The 19,365-nt window shown below is 34.7% G+C and overlaps 1 protein-coding gene across 3 annotated transcripts in view; it reads left to right on the top strand.

Annotated features, from left to right (window-relative positions):
• The window catches only part of GLRA2 (glycine receptor alpha 2), a 272,444-nt gene that overhangs the window by 108,912 nt on the left and 144,167 nt on the right, over positions 1–19,365 (top strand). For all 3 annotated transcript variants that reach the window (XM_074192705.1, XM_074192704.1, XM_074192703.1), the window contains 3 exons: positions 9,738–9,820; positions 15,185–15,322; positions 18,493–18,707. In XM_074192705.1, coding sequence (XP_074048806.1) covers positions 9,738–9,820; positions 15,185–15,322; positions 18,493–18,707 — 436 coding nt within the window. The remainder of the gene's footprint in view (positions 1–9,737; positions 9,821–15,184; positions 15,323–18,492; positions 18,708–19,365) is intronic.

Raw genomic sequence — 19,365 nt, 5'->3', positions numbered from 1 at the left:
TTTAACATAGTTATTAATAGTATGCAATTCTTTCTGAGAATTGCTTGTTTATATTCTCTGAATATAAATAGGTCTTGGTATTAAAATTTTATAAAATTTTATATTCATTCTCTATATATCTTAGTTATTAATATTTCATCAGAGATATTTAGAACAAAACTATGTCTCTCATTTCATGTCAATTAAAAGAGTTTTTATTACAGTTTTTAAAAATTGGGAATAATTTGCCTTTAGAAGATGCATCAAATATCATCTGTTCTTAGCCTCCTGCATATTAGATCTTATGTGCACTTTAGCCGACAACATTCTTTGAAGGTACAAATCATATTGCATTTTCTGCATCACAGTTTTCTTTTTCCTGGCACGATTGTTCCATTGCACAATGGATGTCTTAAGTGATGCTTTTATAATACTGAATAAACAGAACAAGTCTATCTACTCAGCATGTGATCTATACAGGTCAGCCAATAAACTAAGTAGTTGTGGTCGTCTGCTGTGGCTCTTGACACCTGGATATTGCATCTGGGTAAATGATCAGTTGTCTCCAATGACAGAAGTGTTTATGCTCAACTATAAAGTGTGTTTCTCCTGCTTTAATTTAGTTGATCTGGAGAAGCAGAATACTCTTGTGTTTCTGGGCCCTAGACAAAATTGTGATGCCAGATGAGGTTTGTCTTTGAACTCTCATTCCCACTGTTCTGAGTCTATTCTCTCCACTAAGTAGTACCCTTGTGAGTGATACTTCAGGCATCTGACATCTCAGCAATGTCCCTTTTCTCTGCTCTATCAATCTATTCTCCAAAAAGATCTATTAACTCATTTACAATAGGACCTAACTAACAGATAATAACCAAAAAGAGAATCAAAAGTGAAAACTGAAGAATGAAATTCAAAGTGACTTTTAAGAACTAGCCAAGAGTTAAGAAAGAAAATCATGGGAGTTTTGGGGTGCAAGGCAAGAAGGCAAAGTATTAAAGTCAGTCCTTCCAGATCCTAATAAAATCAATAGTATATATTTACTGTTTCATGTATCCATAAGGTCAGAATTATTGAGAGCTATGTTCCTGTCTACCATTTGACTATTTTGTGTTTCAAAAAACATGTTAGGCATGTAATATGTGCAAGCCTCTATTCTGGGAATAAAAAAACCAAAGATGAAAAATGAAGTACCCCTGCCTTTATGGAACTTACAACAAAATAAAGAAGGACTGAGACAAAGGAGAAATCCAAAGAGCTCTAAGGAATGAGGCAAGGACAGAGAATGCTTTCAACTGGGAGTTGTGAATCTTCAGGGAGTTTGTGACTCCTGAACTGAAATTTGAAGGGAAAGGTTCTATTGAGGGGGCTGCATTCTGGGTATTGAGAGATACTCTAAACAAATGCAAAGTGGGGAGGGGGGAGAGTTGAGATTTGAAAATTGACCAATACTTTTTGACTTTAGAAGATCATTGTGTTCTTGAAGAGAGTAGTGAGGACAGAGGCCAGACTTAGAATAGTACAGAAGAAATTAGGACATGAGAAATGGAATACTTAATTATGGAAGTATTTTTCAAGAAGTTTAGCAATTAAAGGAAGGAAAGAGATGTAACTGAATAATAAGGATGGAACAAAGAAATGCTGCTGTTTTTGCAACTAATGGGAAATAACCAGTAGAGAGGAAAAGAATGAGGATGAATGAGAAACAAGATGATATTTGATGCACTGTCCTGAAACAGATTGGAGGGTGATTGGATCATAGACATGGGGTCTTTGGGTGGTCCCACCCCTTTTCTTTTGAAGGACAGTAAGAAGAGAATGAATGAAGAAACTGATTGTTTTGAATTGTGAAGGAGAGGGTGGCTAGGTGGCATAGTGGATAAAGCACCGGCCTTGGAGTCAGGAATATGTGGGTTCAAATCCGGTCTCAGACACCTAATAATTACCTAGCTGTGTGGCCTTGGGCAAACCACTTAATCCCATTTGCCTTGCAAAAAAACCCCTAAAAAACCTGAATTGTGAAGGAGAGGAGTTGAGGAAGGTTCTATCAGAAAACTTTGTTCTTGGAAAACTAGAGCATGTGCACTAAACTTTGTGACTGGGGTGATGGTTGGAGCTTACCACAGAAAGGGACTTGGAAAAGTTATTGGAGAATATGATAGGGACTGAATAATTATAAAATAATAGAAGGATGGATGTATTAAACCTCAAAATAACAATGAGGTGAGGAATTTATAATCATGGTTGTTTGAGGTGAACAAGTGTACAATTATTCTTAACTGATCCTTTAAAGTCACAGTTTTGTTTCACAGATCTCAGTAATGTTTAGCTACCCATTTTAACCCAGTCTTTCATAGATATTTTTTTAAGTAAGAAACATGACCAAAATGTTCTTTCTTCATTTGAGTCAAAGTATTCAACAAGTTTGTGTGTGATTAAGGAAAATGAGTAGTAGTCTTAGTATGTATACCTTTGGAACTGTGATTTTTGTTTAAATTACTTATTTCCCTAAGTTCATTTAATACTCAGATTGAAATGGCATTTCTTTGCTGATGTTTGATGTAAACAATCAAATCTCACTAGTATAATGATGGCAAATGAACCTGAAAAAGATTTCATGCTTATAGTCAAGAAATATATTTAGGAAGCCTAGATACAGACTAAGCCTTACTTGAAGGTGGAGCAGATAAATAGATGGTATGATATCACAATGAGCCTATGGTAGGAAATGCTTCCCAGTTTCTTTCTCATTTGCTCAAATGCCTATAATTTCCAAACAGATATAGGGGAACTGAAGAAGTATTGATGCCTTAAATTAAGACCTTAAGCTCCCACATTCATACTAAACCCTTATAGAGCAAATTTTCTTGAAAGACATAGCATTTAAACCATCACACATATCTTAATATGAATTAATTTTATATATTTTGTTGAGGCAAGGTTTTGATAGGAAAAATATACAATGATACTAGTTGCCTGAAAGGTACGAAAAGGGGTATTACTGACAAAAATCACGGACACAGAATAGATATACACACAGAACTGGAAAATTTGTTTTCACGGTTTGATTTAGGGCTATGTGCTACTGAAATGGATTATTGCTAGTAGATTTTAACCAACTCTCAAAAAATAACTTATGAGTCCATAGTCTAGTGGACATGGTTGAGTCAGAAAAAGGCACAATATGACATGCCATCCATCAGGCCATCATAGTTTAAGGGATAGGACTAGGAATGGGAGCCCAGACTTTTGCCACCTTAAAAGAAAGTTCAAGGTTTTAAAAAAATCAGGAAACCTGATGGCTTTTAGTACCTCAGGTCAGAGAATCCACCACTATACTCTTCTCCCACAACTACTTGCAGAAGTCAAATTTCTGATCTAGCAACTGGTTTTACCCTGTCTCCACTCTTTAAATCCAGGCACTTTCCAAAACCCTGGTACCAATCCATCTGAGCTTTAGCTTTGCTAAACACCAGATTGGAACCTCACTCCCTCTATTTCTAGGCAGAGATTATCCTTCCCCACCTAATCACTGACTCAACTTGGTTCAGAACAAAGCAATCATAAAACTTGGAAGAAAGAATAATGACATCTATCTCTTTGGTGTTGTTGCATCTTGTATATATCTCAGAAGAGAGACAATTGTTTCATGGATTGGGGATATATATTAGAACTAAAAAGATCTTTGTTCAAATCCTGTCTCTGATATAAATTACTTTTGGTACCATGAACACTGACTTCCTAGTATTTCAGGCATCACTAAGAAGATAAATTACAGATTAATTATCTATGTTAATGAGAGTAATTTTTTCACTTGACATATCTTACTTTGATAAAATCATAGGTACTGACAAAAATAAAATGTAATGTTGACAATAGTATGTGAGGCAGGGTATATATATATATATGTATATATATATATATACATATACATATACACACACACACACACACACACACACACACACACATTGGTTAGATACTATGTGAACCATCCAAGGAAGAACTGGTATGTGTTAGATTTTTCTGATTACCTTATATCCAAGCTCCAAGGTTCCCCAAAGTCATCTTCCTTGCCATATCACTAGTACTACTGAATATTTGCAATGCACATAGAGTTATCAGAGACAAAGTAGATTAGTAGAGAGAGCTGATCTTGAAGGCAAGATGACCTGGTTTCAAGTCCCACTTCTGACAGCTGTTAGTTTTATGAACCAGGGAAAAATCAATTAATGTCTCAATGCTCTAGATAACTTTCTATGAGTTATAAAATGAGAAGAAGTTACATACCTGCATTGGTTGAGGGATTTTCCTCCAATCCCTATTCTTGTCTATAGGCTGCTGATCACCTACCCCATCAAAGAGTCAAAAGCTCTGATTCCTTAGATTCTCCTTGAGGACCCAGTGGCATTCCTTGTCTTCCTGTCCTAATGAAGACAGGTTACTACAACTATTTAAATCAAGCCTTAAAAATAGTACATTCATGGGACTTGCTTTAGGCAAGCACATTGCTCATTAAAATTTTTATATCTACATGTTAGATTTTTCTACTCTTCAAATGGCTATTTTTGCATAAAATATTCAACTGGGAATGAGTATTCTCATGTTTTATTATTAGTTTCTAAGCTCACAATTGACCCATCCATTCATCACTGGAATCTTTATAATTCCTTTATGAGTCAAGGAATATTTTTTATCAGTTGTAATGATGAATAAGTAATTCAAATGGCTTAGATAATAGTTGCAATATATAACAGACCCTTCCCCACCTAAGGGCCCCATTGCCATTTGTCTAAAATGAACAGATGTTGTTTGGGTTAGTTTCCCCTTTGGCACCTAGGGGGTCATAAGAATCTTGCCTTCCTGAATGTAGAAGGTTATGGAAATCTGCCACTATCTCCCTCCTGCATTCTTTCCATCTGGGTTTGGGCTGGAATAGAGAAATGAATGATATAGTCAAAGGACAACTAGCTAGAAATCAGCATGTTTCTAAGCAGAAACCAGGTAGGGTTAGTTTTAGGTCTACCATTCAGTTTTTGTGTAACCATGGACATGTCACCTCTACACTTTGGTCCTTGTATTTTTGTCTATAAAAATGAGGCTAGAGTCTAATTATCTCTAAGGACCCTTTTACTTGGAATACACTATAATTCTATGAGAAACGGATTTTAGTTTTTTAACAATCTATGCATGTGACAGATGCTGTTATCCATACCAATAGGCAAGTAATATGCTCCTATCATTGTCAATGAATGGTTGCCAATTGCATAATTCACAGAATTATGGTCTGGTTGCAATAATCTGCTTAGTTCAATAAAACTCACCTTTCTTTTTGGTGGAGTAGGAGGCCAATCAGTCACTCAATCAGTCACCAGATTTTTATTGAGGGTCAACTCACACCCCTATGATGTGCTTTCAGGGAGCATCTGAAATGTCCTTCTATTCACACTAGATAGTATCTGAGATTCCACTACAGAACATTGTCACTAACTTGGATTTTTTTTCCATTAAAAGAGTTATATGAACTATTACCAGTTATTTACCCTTTGATGTGAATGAGATTAGATTTTTAAAAAGAGAGACCATAAGTTTGCAGGAACTCCTCAGTCAGAGGTACAGGTAGATTCCATCTTCCCTGTCTTAATCACTGGGCAGGATGTCCACTATGCCTAGAATGCACCTTTCCTCATTCCTGCCTCTTAGAACTCCATTTCCCTTTTCTTAAACTTATAGAATAAAACAAGCATTTCCATAACATAGCAATTTAAAAAATGATTGCACATGAAACTGCAAATCTATTATATGCAACTTGCTAGCCTTTTAAATAATAATAGAATTACATAAATTTCTTTTTCCTCTTTTTTACTTCCCTCTCCCCATTACCCTAGAGATGTCTGCCATTATACACATATATATATGTATGTGTGTGTGCATATAAATGCATATATATGTAAAATGATTCTTTACATATTTATTTTTATCAATTATTTCTCTAGATGGAAGTAGTGTCTTCCTTCAAGTGCCCTTTGTGGTTAATTTGGTATTTATAAAAGTCAAAATGACTTGCTCTGAGTTGTTCCTGAATCAACATTATTATTATTATTACTGTATACAATGTTCTTTTGATTCTGTTCATACTATATATAATATTCTCGTAGTGCTGCTCATTTTACTCTTCATTGTTTTGTGCAAGTCAATACATGTTTTTTAAGATCATCGAGCCCATTTTTATCGCATAGCAAAATAAAGCTACATTGTAAATTTCTATTCCCCCTTTTTCCTTCCCTCTTCCTCTAAGATGCCTGTGATTCACAAATAAGTAGATATATGTGTGTGTGTGTGTGTGTGTATCATTATTGTTATTATTATCAATCCTATAGTCACTATAGGCTATATACCACAACTTGTTCAGTCATTTGTGGTGGCAAAAAACTAGAAATTATGGGGACACCAAAGTTTACTTGCAAACCCAGCTGAAACTTACCTTTTTTATAAAGTTTTCCTGACTCCTCAGCACCTAGTGCTCCCTCTTCCCAAAGACCAAGTATTTATTTTGGATAAATTTATATAGACACATGTTGTCTCCTCTGATAGAATGTAAACTCCTTGAGAATGGGGATTGTTGCAATTTTTTGTTCCTGTGTTCCTATTGTCTTTTAAAAGTTTCTAAACTATAAAAGACTATTAAGTCTTTGCTTAATAGAGCTCATTGAATGATTCAAAACTGACTCACAAGGTAATGTTAGAAGATGTCATATTGCTTAAATAAAAGTCATCCTTTGGAAAAGATGAAAGACTAAGCTATCCATGCAAGTGCTTATTAGTGCCTCATTTGGTACATTTGCTATATCTCTGTAATAACTGTTCACTGTTAATATAGCTTCAGCATTTAAAAAATTACATTTTAAAAATCACACAAAAGGATTTCCCCCCTTATTATTGTAAAGTCAAAAGCACAAATCTACACAGGTACATGGTAAGCTAGAGATAAAAAATTGTAGACCATTTTTAGTTCTGAAATGAATAGATTTTAATTTTATTTGTACTTCAGATAACATGATTTTTAAAGGCATTTTTTAACCTCCCACCCTTTGTTATTGGCAACCATTCAATTGCAAGTTGCAAAGACTTCTTATGGAGGAACTGAGAAGAAACAAAAATGAAAGCTAAAAAGGTTGAACCAACTGAAGCCTTGGATGATTGATAAAAGCAGTCAAGTAAAAATGGATTTTCATGTATTTAGGTGTTTGGGGTTTTTGTCTCAGTGAGTGGCTATCCAGCTGGTAATATTATTGACCTAAATAAGTCCGGATGCCTGAAGTATTGTCCTTGAAGTATCAAGAACATAAATAGCTAAGGGTTGAGGAGAGGGAATGAAGAGAAGAGGCTCTTATTCCATGAATGAAAGTGAAAATTCCTGTTCAGAGAAAAATCAAACTTCCCAAAACTAACGTGAAAAGGGAGTTTTTGTTTGCTTTGGGTTTATTTTTATTTTTGTTACTTCTTTTGTGAGGAAAAGTACAGTTGAATTATATTTGGGAGGAATTAAATTCTTAGGAACAACCTTTCAATTTTTTGAATAAATCAGACACAAACTCTATAGTATCTCTGTCATTCACTTCAAATTAAGGAAGAATTCACAAACTGTGTGAAGGAGTTCTTCAGTGCTGAGAAAAATTACTTTGTCTTCAAATATGTAAAAGATCACTCTAATAGTGTCAGTCACACATATACATATATATATATATATATATATATATATACACAAACCAAATTATTGATGTTTTCATGAATTTTTTCATTGATTATCTGCCTTTAAATTAATTTCATAGATCTCCCTTTAAAAATTCCTATTGGAAGCAGAAACAAAAATACCTCAAGTTTCTAAAGAGTTTTGACATTCCCATAAAGTTTTGTTTATTTTTGAAGTATTTTCCCATAGAATCTATGCCATAAATAATGGCTAAGTTCTAAGACTAAACAATGTCAGTTTACTCCATAATATACTTGATATAATGTACATTGTAATAAAAGTGTAGATAAAAATATTAATAAATAAACAAGGGGGTGGCTAGGTGGCACAGTGGATAAAGCACTGGCTTGGAGTCAGGAGTACCTGGGTTCAAATCTGGTCTCAGACACTTAATTACCTAGCTGTGTGGCCCTGGGCAAGCCACTTAACCCCATTTGCCTTGCAAAAAATAATAATAGTTAAACAAAATAGGCAAACAATACAATTGAATAGAAAAAAATGTTTATTTGTAATGTTTGTACTTAAGGGAAAAGTTAGCATTAGATGAAAAGGAAGTAGATGGAACCTTCAGTAGGAATTTTGAAGGGAATTCTAGGAAGTTTCAAAGGTTTTATAGACTAGTTAGTACTTCACAAAGTTTATTTTTTCCTCCAAACTTTTTCTTTTATATTCTGTAAGAATTAGGTTCATTAGGAGTGCTCAAAGATGAAATAAAAAGGAATAACAGATAAGAAAATAAATGGGCAGCTATGTGGCTCAGTGGATAGTCAGGAGGAACTGAGTTCAAATCTGACCTCAGACATTTAATTATTACCTAGCTGTGTGACCTTGGAGAAGTCACTTAAACTCACTGCCTTACAAAACCCCAAAAAAGGAATATGAAAAAAAGACAGTATATGGAAAAGGAAAAGTAACAAAAGTGTGTATCTGTGAAACTTGGAAATCAAAAGGAAAAAGATGACATTAAGCTGTGAAAGGCATACCATGGAACAATAAGAAATCAAGAGTTTGGGATTTGGAATGGATCTTAAAGATTCTCTACATCCAATCTCCTAAGTAATTAAGATGAAGAAACTGAGATGGCAGGGGGAGGCGGGTGGCATAAATGATTTGACTGAGTTCTCACAAATAGCTAGTGGCAAAACTGGGATGAAGTACTGTCTTCAGACTTCTTATACAATTTTCTTTCCTCACACAAAAGAAGTTGGGGGAAAAGTGGAAATTCTATGTGAAATTATTCTGAAAGGAAAGAGGTTTCCTTTGATGGCACAAGGAGAAGCCATACCTAGGGCAACTTGGAGTTGGGGGGGGTCTGTAAAAATGAGGGGTCTTTGCTTTGAGTTAAGATCAAGAAGGGGGAGGACATAGTATAAAACCATATAATATAAGACACAGCATATTTCAAGTTAAATACTCATTCCAATATATACTACTTTTACTGAAAAAAGGGTTGGAATGTCAACTTAGTTAAATTGCCATTAATGTTTGTAGGATATTATGTGTAGTCATAATATAGCTAAATTTGACTCCATCTGATGATTGGGCAACTACAGACTGACATTAACTTTACTGTGCCACCAATTCTGGTTACTTTAGAGTTGATAGTCACTGTTGAGAAACCACCCAGCCAGCTATAATTAGAAGGGAGATAAGCAAGGTTGGTCTTCTGTCTGATACTTATCTGTGGCAGTAGGGACCAAATGTTTCCCTTATATAGTTCTTTGTGATTGTCTCTCTGATTGGAGAATGAAATTTAGATGAATGCCAGTCAAGAAAGAGAAAAAAGGTGGGGGAAATGTGAGGAAGTGGAATAGAGGAAAAATAAGTGGATGTCCACTGTATCTAAAATTTACCTGTCCGTATTGTCTAGTTGAAAAAAATAAAGAAAATCTGTTTTAGGTGAATGTCAGATTTTATTAGCTTTTACAATGAATGTCACTTAACCAAATACATTTTTGTTTATTTAGAACCAGTTCAATAGATTTTGTTCTTTCCATTTCCTTCTTAGGCTTACTTTAACCTTATCCTGTCCAATGGATTTAAAGAACTTCCCCATGGATGTCCAAACCTGTACAATGCAACTAGAGAGCTGTAAGTATCTTCATTGAAACAAGTGGGTTTTTTCTGTCAATATCCTGCTTCTTTTTCCCACCCATTGAGGGGAATTTATCAAAAGGTTCATTTATCTACTAGCTGAGAAAATCACTTCTTCCTCCAAATCAGACATTCTTAATCTGGGGTCCATAAAACCAAAGTGTCCATTCAGAGATTTCAAATGATCCATGAACTTGGTTGGGGGAAAACCATAATAAATCTTTATTTTCACTAATCTCTGATTAAAATTTATCATGTTCTTCACTTATGAATGTAAGCAATAAAATATTCTGAGAAAGGGCATAGACTTCCATCACACACACATACAAAAGAGTAGGAATCCTTGCACTTCATTGGGGTAGGGAAGTGACCATGGAATCTTTAGCATTAACTCTGGAAATTTCTAACGACTAAAGAGACCTGCAGTTTGGTCTAGTATATCAACCTACTTATGTCTGAAGAGTTTCACTATCAGACTAGAGATGGTGATAAATTTTGGGTCTCAAACTCTCAAAGACAAATGTGTGTCCAAGAAAAACTAGGTTGTATTTTTGAAGACTGATCCCATTCCAGTCACCAAGCTAAGGCAACAAGCATTTCTCATACATTTGCTATATAACAAGCATGAAGGCAAAAGGAAGTACTCACACAAAGATGTTATAGAGAAAAAAGTCAGATGTGGAGTCTAGAGAGAAAAGAAGATATGAACCTGTGTGGCCCAGGCACTGAAGAAACTTACAGAAGGAACTGAAGTCTAGAAAATCAAGAGTAGAGAACAGAAAGGAATCAAGGAGTGACATCAGTGAAATCACAGACACTTAAAGTAATGCATACTCATGAACTCTCAAGATCAGAAATATAGAACTGGAAGAGATCATACCTTCATTTTGTAAGTGAGAAAATTAAAGTGTAAAGAGTCTAAATGATTGCTCAGGGTTATATAACTAATAAGTTTCTGAGGCAAGATTTAAATTCAGTTCTTACTGACTCCAAATCCATATCCATTATGTCATCTATTTCCTGTATAACAGAGTTTGAAGGCTTGTTCTGGAACTTAGGAACAAACAAAATGGACTTGTTCTGCCTCGTATTCAGTGCAGTGAGGACAGAGAGGAGTTTGCATCGTTTTAAAAAGTAGAGTGAATTTGCTTCCCTCTGGATGTCCAACTCTATCCCAGCAACAATAAGTTTGCCTTTCTTCCAAGTAACCAAATGCATAATCATCCCTCTCTCAGTGGGTCTTCATTCAGTGGGCATAAAGAGGAAAGTGATTTGATTATCTGATTAAACACATTTACAGGAAGGTGAGAATGACTAATGTACTTAATGTTCCCAAGAGTTATTAACATTTTAAAAGAACTTATTACACAAAACTTTCCCCCTCCTAATTAGAAATTCTTTTTGTTTAAAATAAACACAGAAGGTACTTGGAGGGAAGATAGTCTGGTGTAGTGCTTGTGAAGTTGGGTGAGATTGAGCAGGAGTAGGAAAGCATGGGTCAATGGTGCTTAAGGGTGAGAAAAGGATTCAGAAAGGAAACAACCAGGGTACATGAGACACATCTTGCTTACTTTGTCATTTTGCTGAGGAACCTGTGTCCCCAAAAGCATTTTGCTGTGTCTTGCTTGGCATATATACCTACCATCAAGTGACCAATGCCTAAGGCTGAGAATGGAATTTTGAGCCAAGAGACTTGAATATTATTCTTGTTTGTGCCAGGCTATGTTGTGCTAGTTTGTGAACTAGAGGTAGTCATGGAGACGGAACACCTCACAAGATTTGGGGTAGTTTAATAATAGAGTGACTATGGAGCACATTGAACTTCTTCATTTGACAAACAATGCTTTAAGGAAGGGGAGGAAGGAGAACTTTATTACAAATAATAGTGACATAGTTTCTTTGCAGCTAAGTGATATAGTAGACACAACCTTAGGCTGAAATCAAGAAGAACCAAGTACAAATCCAATCTCAGGTTTCCTACTGGTTATGTGACCCTGGAAAAGTCATTTTAGCCACTATCTGTCTCCATTTCCTCATCTGTAAAATGGAGTAATAATAGGACCTCCTTTCTAAGGCTGTACTGAGGATCCAATGAGAAAACTTATGAATATAAATGCTAGCTCTTATTAAGTGCTAGCTAACATGTTTGTTTTAGAACTTAATAGACTTTCCCATTAAACATATTACCAAAATACATACACATGCATATATACATACCCACCCAGTAGAAAAGTCGGCTTTTAAGGTGAAGCTAGTTACAAAGTGAACTTTAAATTTTATAATATATTATATTTATTACTGTCTATATTATATTGCCTATCACCTTCCTTGTAGTCAGGAGACCTGTACTTTCATCTCTCCTCAACCATTTACTTGGAGAGAAGACAATTTAGTTTACAATATGACTTCAATGTATCTACATTAGAGAACCTACCTATCTACATTTGGAGAGTCTCACCATACACTGGGAACTGCATGATAAATTGTTTTGGAACAACAAAAACACTCAAAGACAAATATATAAATATATATATCCTAGAAAGACTGTTGTTAGTCATATTTTCAATTGTGTCCAGCTCTTTGTGACTGAATTTGAGGGGGGGGGGGTTGTTCAAAGTCAGTGAAGTGGCTTGCCATTTCCTTCTCCAGCTTATCCAACCAATGTAGAAAATGAGGCAACCAGAGTTAAGTGGTTTGCCCAGGGTCATACAACTAGTAAATGTCTTCCTGGTCTGGCACTTTACCTACTGCTCCACCTAGCCTGTGCTTTTGTGGGGAATTGCCAACAAAGATCCATATAGTTGAAACTATACTTTTTCCAGTAGCAATGTTCAGCTGTGAGAGTTGAACTATCCATAAGGAAAACTGAATCACAGAATCTACACTTTTGAATGAGAATACTTTCGAGAGCTCCTTGCAAAGCAAGGAGGTCAAATCAACAATACTTAAAGACATTAATTCAAGTTACTCATTGGAAGATCAAATAATGAAGTTGAAGCTTAAATACTTTGACCACATAAAGAGAAAATGGGATGCACTGGAAATTACTTTAATGTTAGGAAAGGATAAAGGCAAAAAGGAAAAGGGGACAGCAATGGTTGAGATGACCAGATAGTGTCATGGAAGCAACAAACATGGACCTGGACAGACCTTGGGAGATAGTGGAGAATAGAAGGGTTTCCCAAGCTATGGTCCATGGGCTCACAAAAAGCCAGACACTACCGAATGACTGAACAGTGACAACAAAAATCTTAGACTAGTAAACAAATCAAATCAAGCATTTATAGATCACTGTCTCTCTTAGCATCTCAGTCTCCTGGTTTACCAAATGAGAAAAGAGATAGGATAGAGATAAATAATCAATGGAGTTCCCTTTAGCTCTAGTAATTTATGACTCTCTTGCCCCTCATTTTGGGGGGGGGGCTTCTACCAATGTATATTGGCACCTTCTCTGTAAGAATAATCTTAATTGTCTATCCTTTGAAAAAACATTCAAGGACTTTTATTTCTCTGCATAATCTCCTTCCTCTATTTTTGTGTTTGAAAACAATAAATGCAGGTTCCAAAAGAGACTTCTCTTAGGAGCTTCGAAAGAAGAATACAACATTTGGAATTTGAGGATTGAGATTCACACACTGGCTCTGCCACTTATATTCTCTTGTCACTATGGGAAAATCAGTTCTCTAGGCTGAAATATATTCATTTGTAAAATGAGGTAGTTGGATTAGATAATCCTACAGGCTCTCTTAATCTTCCTATCCTCCCCTTTCCTACATGATATAGCCAATAATTATACCCCAATATTATCTACATACAGAACCTCACCTTTCTGATTCTTCACCCAAAGATTTTCAGGCAAAGACTTAGACAACAGGAAGAAACCCTGAGAGAAGAGACAGATTCCAATTAAGTTTTTCATTGATTTCTGTGTAACTCTCACTGAGGTGGTGTCCTGAAGTAATTGAGGATGCTATATGTGAGAACTGACCTGTCTAAACCTTTCCACTGCATATCTCCCCACCCAATCTCTATGTTTATTCTTGCATAAAAATAATAGAAACCAAAAAAGGAAAAGTTATATGGGAAAATAGTAACCTTCACCTCTGGGATGGGATATTTTGACTTAGGCATACCTGACAGATAATTCATTGTTTATCTATGCAACAGAAATAGAGAACCTTTTATTACTGAGCTGGTGATGATTCTTTCTGATGACTCAGGAGTGATATGACAGAGTATCTCATGGGGTCTGACACTTGCTTTTCTCCATAGGCATCCTAATAAGTATGATGAATCATGCTCTATTTGCATATTCTATCCATTTATCTGCCAAGTATCTCCCTCATTAACTGAAATTATTAAGATTTAACTGTAATAACTTGTAGCATAAAGGTTTGTTGTAGGCAAAGTTCATAGATTCCAGGAGTGGAGGTAAAAATGTGTAGTGGGAATGTTTAGAGAGATCTCTGGTGTTTGTGAAAGTGTTTAGATAGATCTCTGATGGCAAATTTCTCCAAAAACAGGAAATAAAGATTATTTTTCACCTGAAAGGCTATGGAACTGTGACATTATTAAACTGTGACACTATTAAACAGATTGTCATTTTAAATTTTTATAGCTATTACAGAACATTTCATTGATATATCACAAATAAAATCAAAATTATTTTGTTTCTTTTGATGGAATTTAAGATTTAAAGTACAAGAATGGATAGACATTTGGTTAGTTCCACTTTATTATCACATAGAGCAATAAGTCTTCAGTCTTTCATTTTTGTTTCACTGACCATGATAAACATTTAGGCTTAAATTATGTTGTGTACATATAATATAAACATGTATATGTATATATATATATATATATATATATATATATATATATATAAATAGAGAGAGAGAGAGAGAGAGAGAGAGAGAGAGAGAGAGAGAGAGAGAGAGAGAGAGAGATTTAGAGGGGTAAGATAAAGAACTGACCTTAGAGTCAGAAAAATTAGGGATCAAAAACAGACAGATGGATTATTTAGGAAAATCTAATTGTGTAAATAATCTGTAACTTATGATCTTGGAGATCAGCTTGAAAATTGAGTTTAGTGATTTTTCCATGAATATTCAGCCAGAATTCTAATCTGAATCCAGTTTTTCTAACTTTAAGGTTAGCCCTTTATTCACTATATCCATGTTGTTTCTTCATGAATTCATACCTTTTTTACAGTTCCTTTATAAACCTTTCTTCCAGATTCAGTAAGCAGTGTTCCCTCAAACATTTTTGTTTCGTTTTGGGATTTTTCCCTATCTCATTCATTAAAGTTTTACACTTTCTGAGAATTCTATTATACTGACCAAGGTTATTTGTTTACTCTAGTTGGCTACACTATGAATGACCTGATATTTGAGTGGCTAAGTGATGGCCCAGTACAAGTGGCTGAGGGCTTAACCTTGCCTCAGTTTATTTTGAAAGAAGAAAAAGAACTTGGATACTGCACAAAGCATTACAACACTGGTGAGTACTCTTTGACTTACTGAAAGATTGTTGGGTTTTATTTTTTTCATAAAAAGTGAAAAAATAAAGCAACTTCCATTTTTCATAAAGTTTAGGTAATTTAGATTATTTCTCACTTCTGTATAATTTTTAGAATTTAATAATCAGTGAATGAGCATAAATACATAATACTAAGTTTCAATATATGAGCACATTTAATCCATAAAGTCCTTGTGATCTCTAGAACATGTTAGAAGAGATAGCTTCCTTATAATTCATTTTGGATATGATCAAAGTGCAGAGCTTTAAAATGTCTTCAAAGGGAAAATAATCAAATTGAATTTTTCTTAAAGAATACAGTTCTTTGTAAATAGTAATAATTTCAGAGATTCTCATTTTATATATTTATCTATCATTATTTCCTCTCTCTGTCTCTCATCCTCTCCTCTCCTCTCTTCTCCTCCCTTCCCTTTCTCCCCTCACTTCCCTTCTCTTCCCCCATCTCCTCTCCTCTCCTCCTGTCTCTTTTCTTCTCTTCACCACTCTCTTCTCCTTCTCCTTTCCTCTCCTCTCCTTTCCTGACCCCTGCTGCCCCGCAACAGAGAGGTAATGTAAATTAAAAAAAAAAAACTATATGTGATTTTATGTATTTGAGGTGCAGCTGGGAAGAATGTATGCAGAGATTAAAGTTTATGCATAGGGAGCAAAGCTAGAATTTGGTCCCCCTGGAGCCCATTTCTAGCAACCACTGTTGTCACTGGAATGCTGTGTGAAATTACACATGAAGGCCAGCACTCTCTTCCTTGGTAAAATAGGGAATAATAACTTGCTTGTTTATAAACCCAGAAATAGAGACATCCTGCTTTCCAGTGCTTCACAGTAATAGGAACTTGGATAAGATTCAGTTGGCTAAAATTCAGCTGGCTCCAAGGTCATAACCTGGTCGGGGGGGGGGGGGGGGATGAATGAGTGATGATAGGCATGGGGACAATGTTGGCTTTGACAACAACAGGTTCTTCTATTCTTCTATATTTGTCCTGTGGCCATCCAGTTAAAGATGGCTATCTCCTCTTTGAAGACTTAGCTCTTAAAACTGCATTGATCATATCCAGAGTAAATTACAGGCTGGCTATCTATGCAGCATGTCTTGCACAGGTGCAGCTCTGAGTAGTTTATCTGCTAAGCATAGTAGATCATAAAGGCATATGCAAGCTATCAAGGTCACACAGCTAGTTGATGGATGCAGTGGGACTAGAGCAAAGGTCTCCTGACATATGATTCAGTGTATGTGCAACCAAACCGTGTTATCTACCTGCCTGTACATCTTTCCTGAAGTTGGCAGAGATTGATAAGCATTTCTGTTCTCTGTTTTTAGTAGAGTTGACAGCTCTGTGGTATCAACAATGTAGTCAATAACATCAATAACCTGAAGAAAATCTGGAAATTATTTCTAGTATAAAATATTAAATTTCTCCATAAGCTATTATTATTTTCTATAGCATCCAGATTTCTTATCTGCTCACCTTTTTATGTATCCAGACACCATAGCTGAACAAAGAATTATTTTTTTAATCTCTTATGGACCTTGCTTTAAAGAAGACATGATCATTAAAACTTTAAATCATATCTGCAGGAGGTAATCCACCATAGTAGATTAAGGATTGTATCTTACTGGCTTCAGGTTTTCATATTTTCACTGGTTGTTCCCCATACCTAGAATTCTTACCCTTTTCCATTTCTATCTCCCTGGATTTCCTCTAGTTTCAATAAAATCCAATCTTCTACTGGAAACTTTTGCTATTCCTCCTCAATGGCAGAGCCTCCCCTCTGCTTTATTATCTCCAATTTATCCCATACTTATCTTATCTGTATATAATTGTTGTCATATTGACTCCCCATTAGACTATGAGTTCTTTGAGAGTGGGAATTACCTTGTACTTTTCTTTGTATATTCATAGCTTCTCACAGTGCCTGGTGACTAATAAATATTTTTGTATAATATTCAAATTTTCCCCCAATTTCATGTTAAAACAATTTTTAACATTTGGGGGTTTTTTTGTTTTCAGTTCTAAATTCTATCTCCTTTCTCAATCCCTGTTCCCTCCCTGAGATGATAATCAATGAGATATTGGTTATACATGTGCAAACATATAAAATATTTCCATATTAGTCAGATTAATAAATATCCTGATTTACTGGCTGATTGGCTAGATAATCCTGGGTGGTTCACTTTGCATTTCTGACTCTACATACTTCACCACCATCACTACCATCATCACCATCACTACCAATTGTTTTTAGTCTTTGTCTTTCTGAATATAAATCCTAGTGGTCAAGGATTGCCTCTCTTTTTGCCTAAATTTGTAACCCTAGGACTTAGCATAGTATGTGGAATATAGTCAGAACTTAATTAATATTTATATAATATTTATATTATATATAAAATGTAATTATATATAAATATATTTTATATAACAAATGTAACTATATTAATATATAATTATATAGAAATATAATCTATAATACTTAAATATACAATATTAATATATAATATATAATTATATAGAAATATATGATATAACATAATACAGTTAATAAATAATATTCCCAGTAAATCCTGTCATTAAAGGTTAGAAATGAATAATCTATTTGTTTCAGTAGTGAAAGATTCTACACTGGGGACTCGGCATAAAATTCCCAAGTTCTTCAATCATACACTTGTCTTTCCTAACCTCCTCCTCCCCCCCCCAAAATTAGCAAAGTTATGTGAGCTAAATGATCAGTTTGTACCAGCTTCAAAAATTAGATTTTTTAAAAATCAACAAGCAAGAAAAGACTTTAATAAAAATTTAATTGACTGAAATAATTGATAGTACACATCCTTATTCTGGGGTTCTTAGTTTCCTTATCTATAAAATGAAAGAATTGGACTGAGTGGCACTAAATTTATGATTCGGTGATCTTGAAATATACAATTTCCATTATAATAAGTAAGAAGAATATTTAACATTTTTGTAGGTGACTAATTGTTTTTGTATCTTTAATTCTGTCTTTATCTCTATCCATAATTATATTCACATCTATATCCATATCTATATTTATATCTATATATCTATAACCATCAGTAAATGTAATTTATTGGAATAAAATGAAATATGAGATGAATGCTACAAAATAAATTTTCTCTACAGGAAAGTTTACTTGCATTGAAGTTAAATTTCACCTGGAGCGCCAGATGGGATACTATTTGATCCAGATGTATATTCCTAGCCTGTTGATAGTCATTTTGTCCTGGGTTTCATTTTGGATCAACATGGATGCAGCACCAGCCCGAGTTGCTTTGGGCATCACCACAGTGTTGACTATGACAACCCAAAGTTCTGGTTCTAGGGCCTCATTGCCAAAGGTAAGAAGTTTACCTGGATATAGGAATCTAATTTAATCAGAGTCATTTTCTCTTGGAACAATCTATGTGGAGTTAAATATATGCTTATTTAAACAAGCTGGAAATAAATACTATGTTTGAGTTTATTTGAAATAGGGATACTAGAAAATAGTATGTTAGAAGATGACAATCATTTAGGTTCATCAAATTCAGATAGACATGGTAAAGTGGGGAATTAGGATCAAGAAATTACTTGTAAGTTATTAAAGGTTACCTTGATTTTAATTTTTCTTGTTCTTCAATTATTTAAGTGATTCAAGGAAGGCAGCAGAAAATTTGTGAAGACCAGAAATGACATATGTATAAGAATTTTGGTGCACTATTTTTACTGATCAAGTCATATACCTATTCAGAAATTGGATTAGAGTCCTAAATTTAATTGAGATGTTCTCACTGATAATGTTTGAAAAAAATGAATATTCAGTATAATGATACCATAGATCACCAGTTTAAAATAGCATGTGTTCTAATAAATTTGGTGCTTTATCCTGTCTGTTAGCTAAAAGAATGAGTCAAATTGTGAATTTTCGGAATTATGATGAATCAAGAAGAGAAGGGAGTAGATTATTTGTAGCACAGGCAGACCTTATGGCAACTTTTAAAAATGGTGTGTTCTGCC

This window comes from Macrotis lagotis, chromosome 6, assembly GCF_037893015.1.
Source record: "Macrotis lagotis isolate mMagLag1 chromosome 6, bilby.v1.9.chrom.fasta, whole genome shotgun sequence".
Classification (NCBI taxonomy): domain Eukaryota; kingdom Metazoa; phylum Chordata; class Mammalia; order Peramelemorphia; family Peramelidae; genus Macrotis; species Macrotis lagotis.
This window is presented reverse-complemented; position numbering and strand designations above follow the sequence as displayed.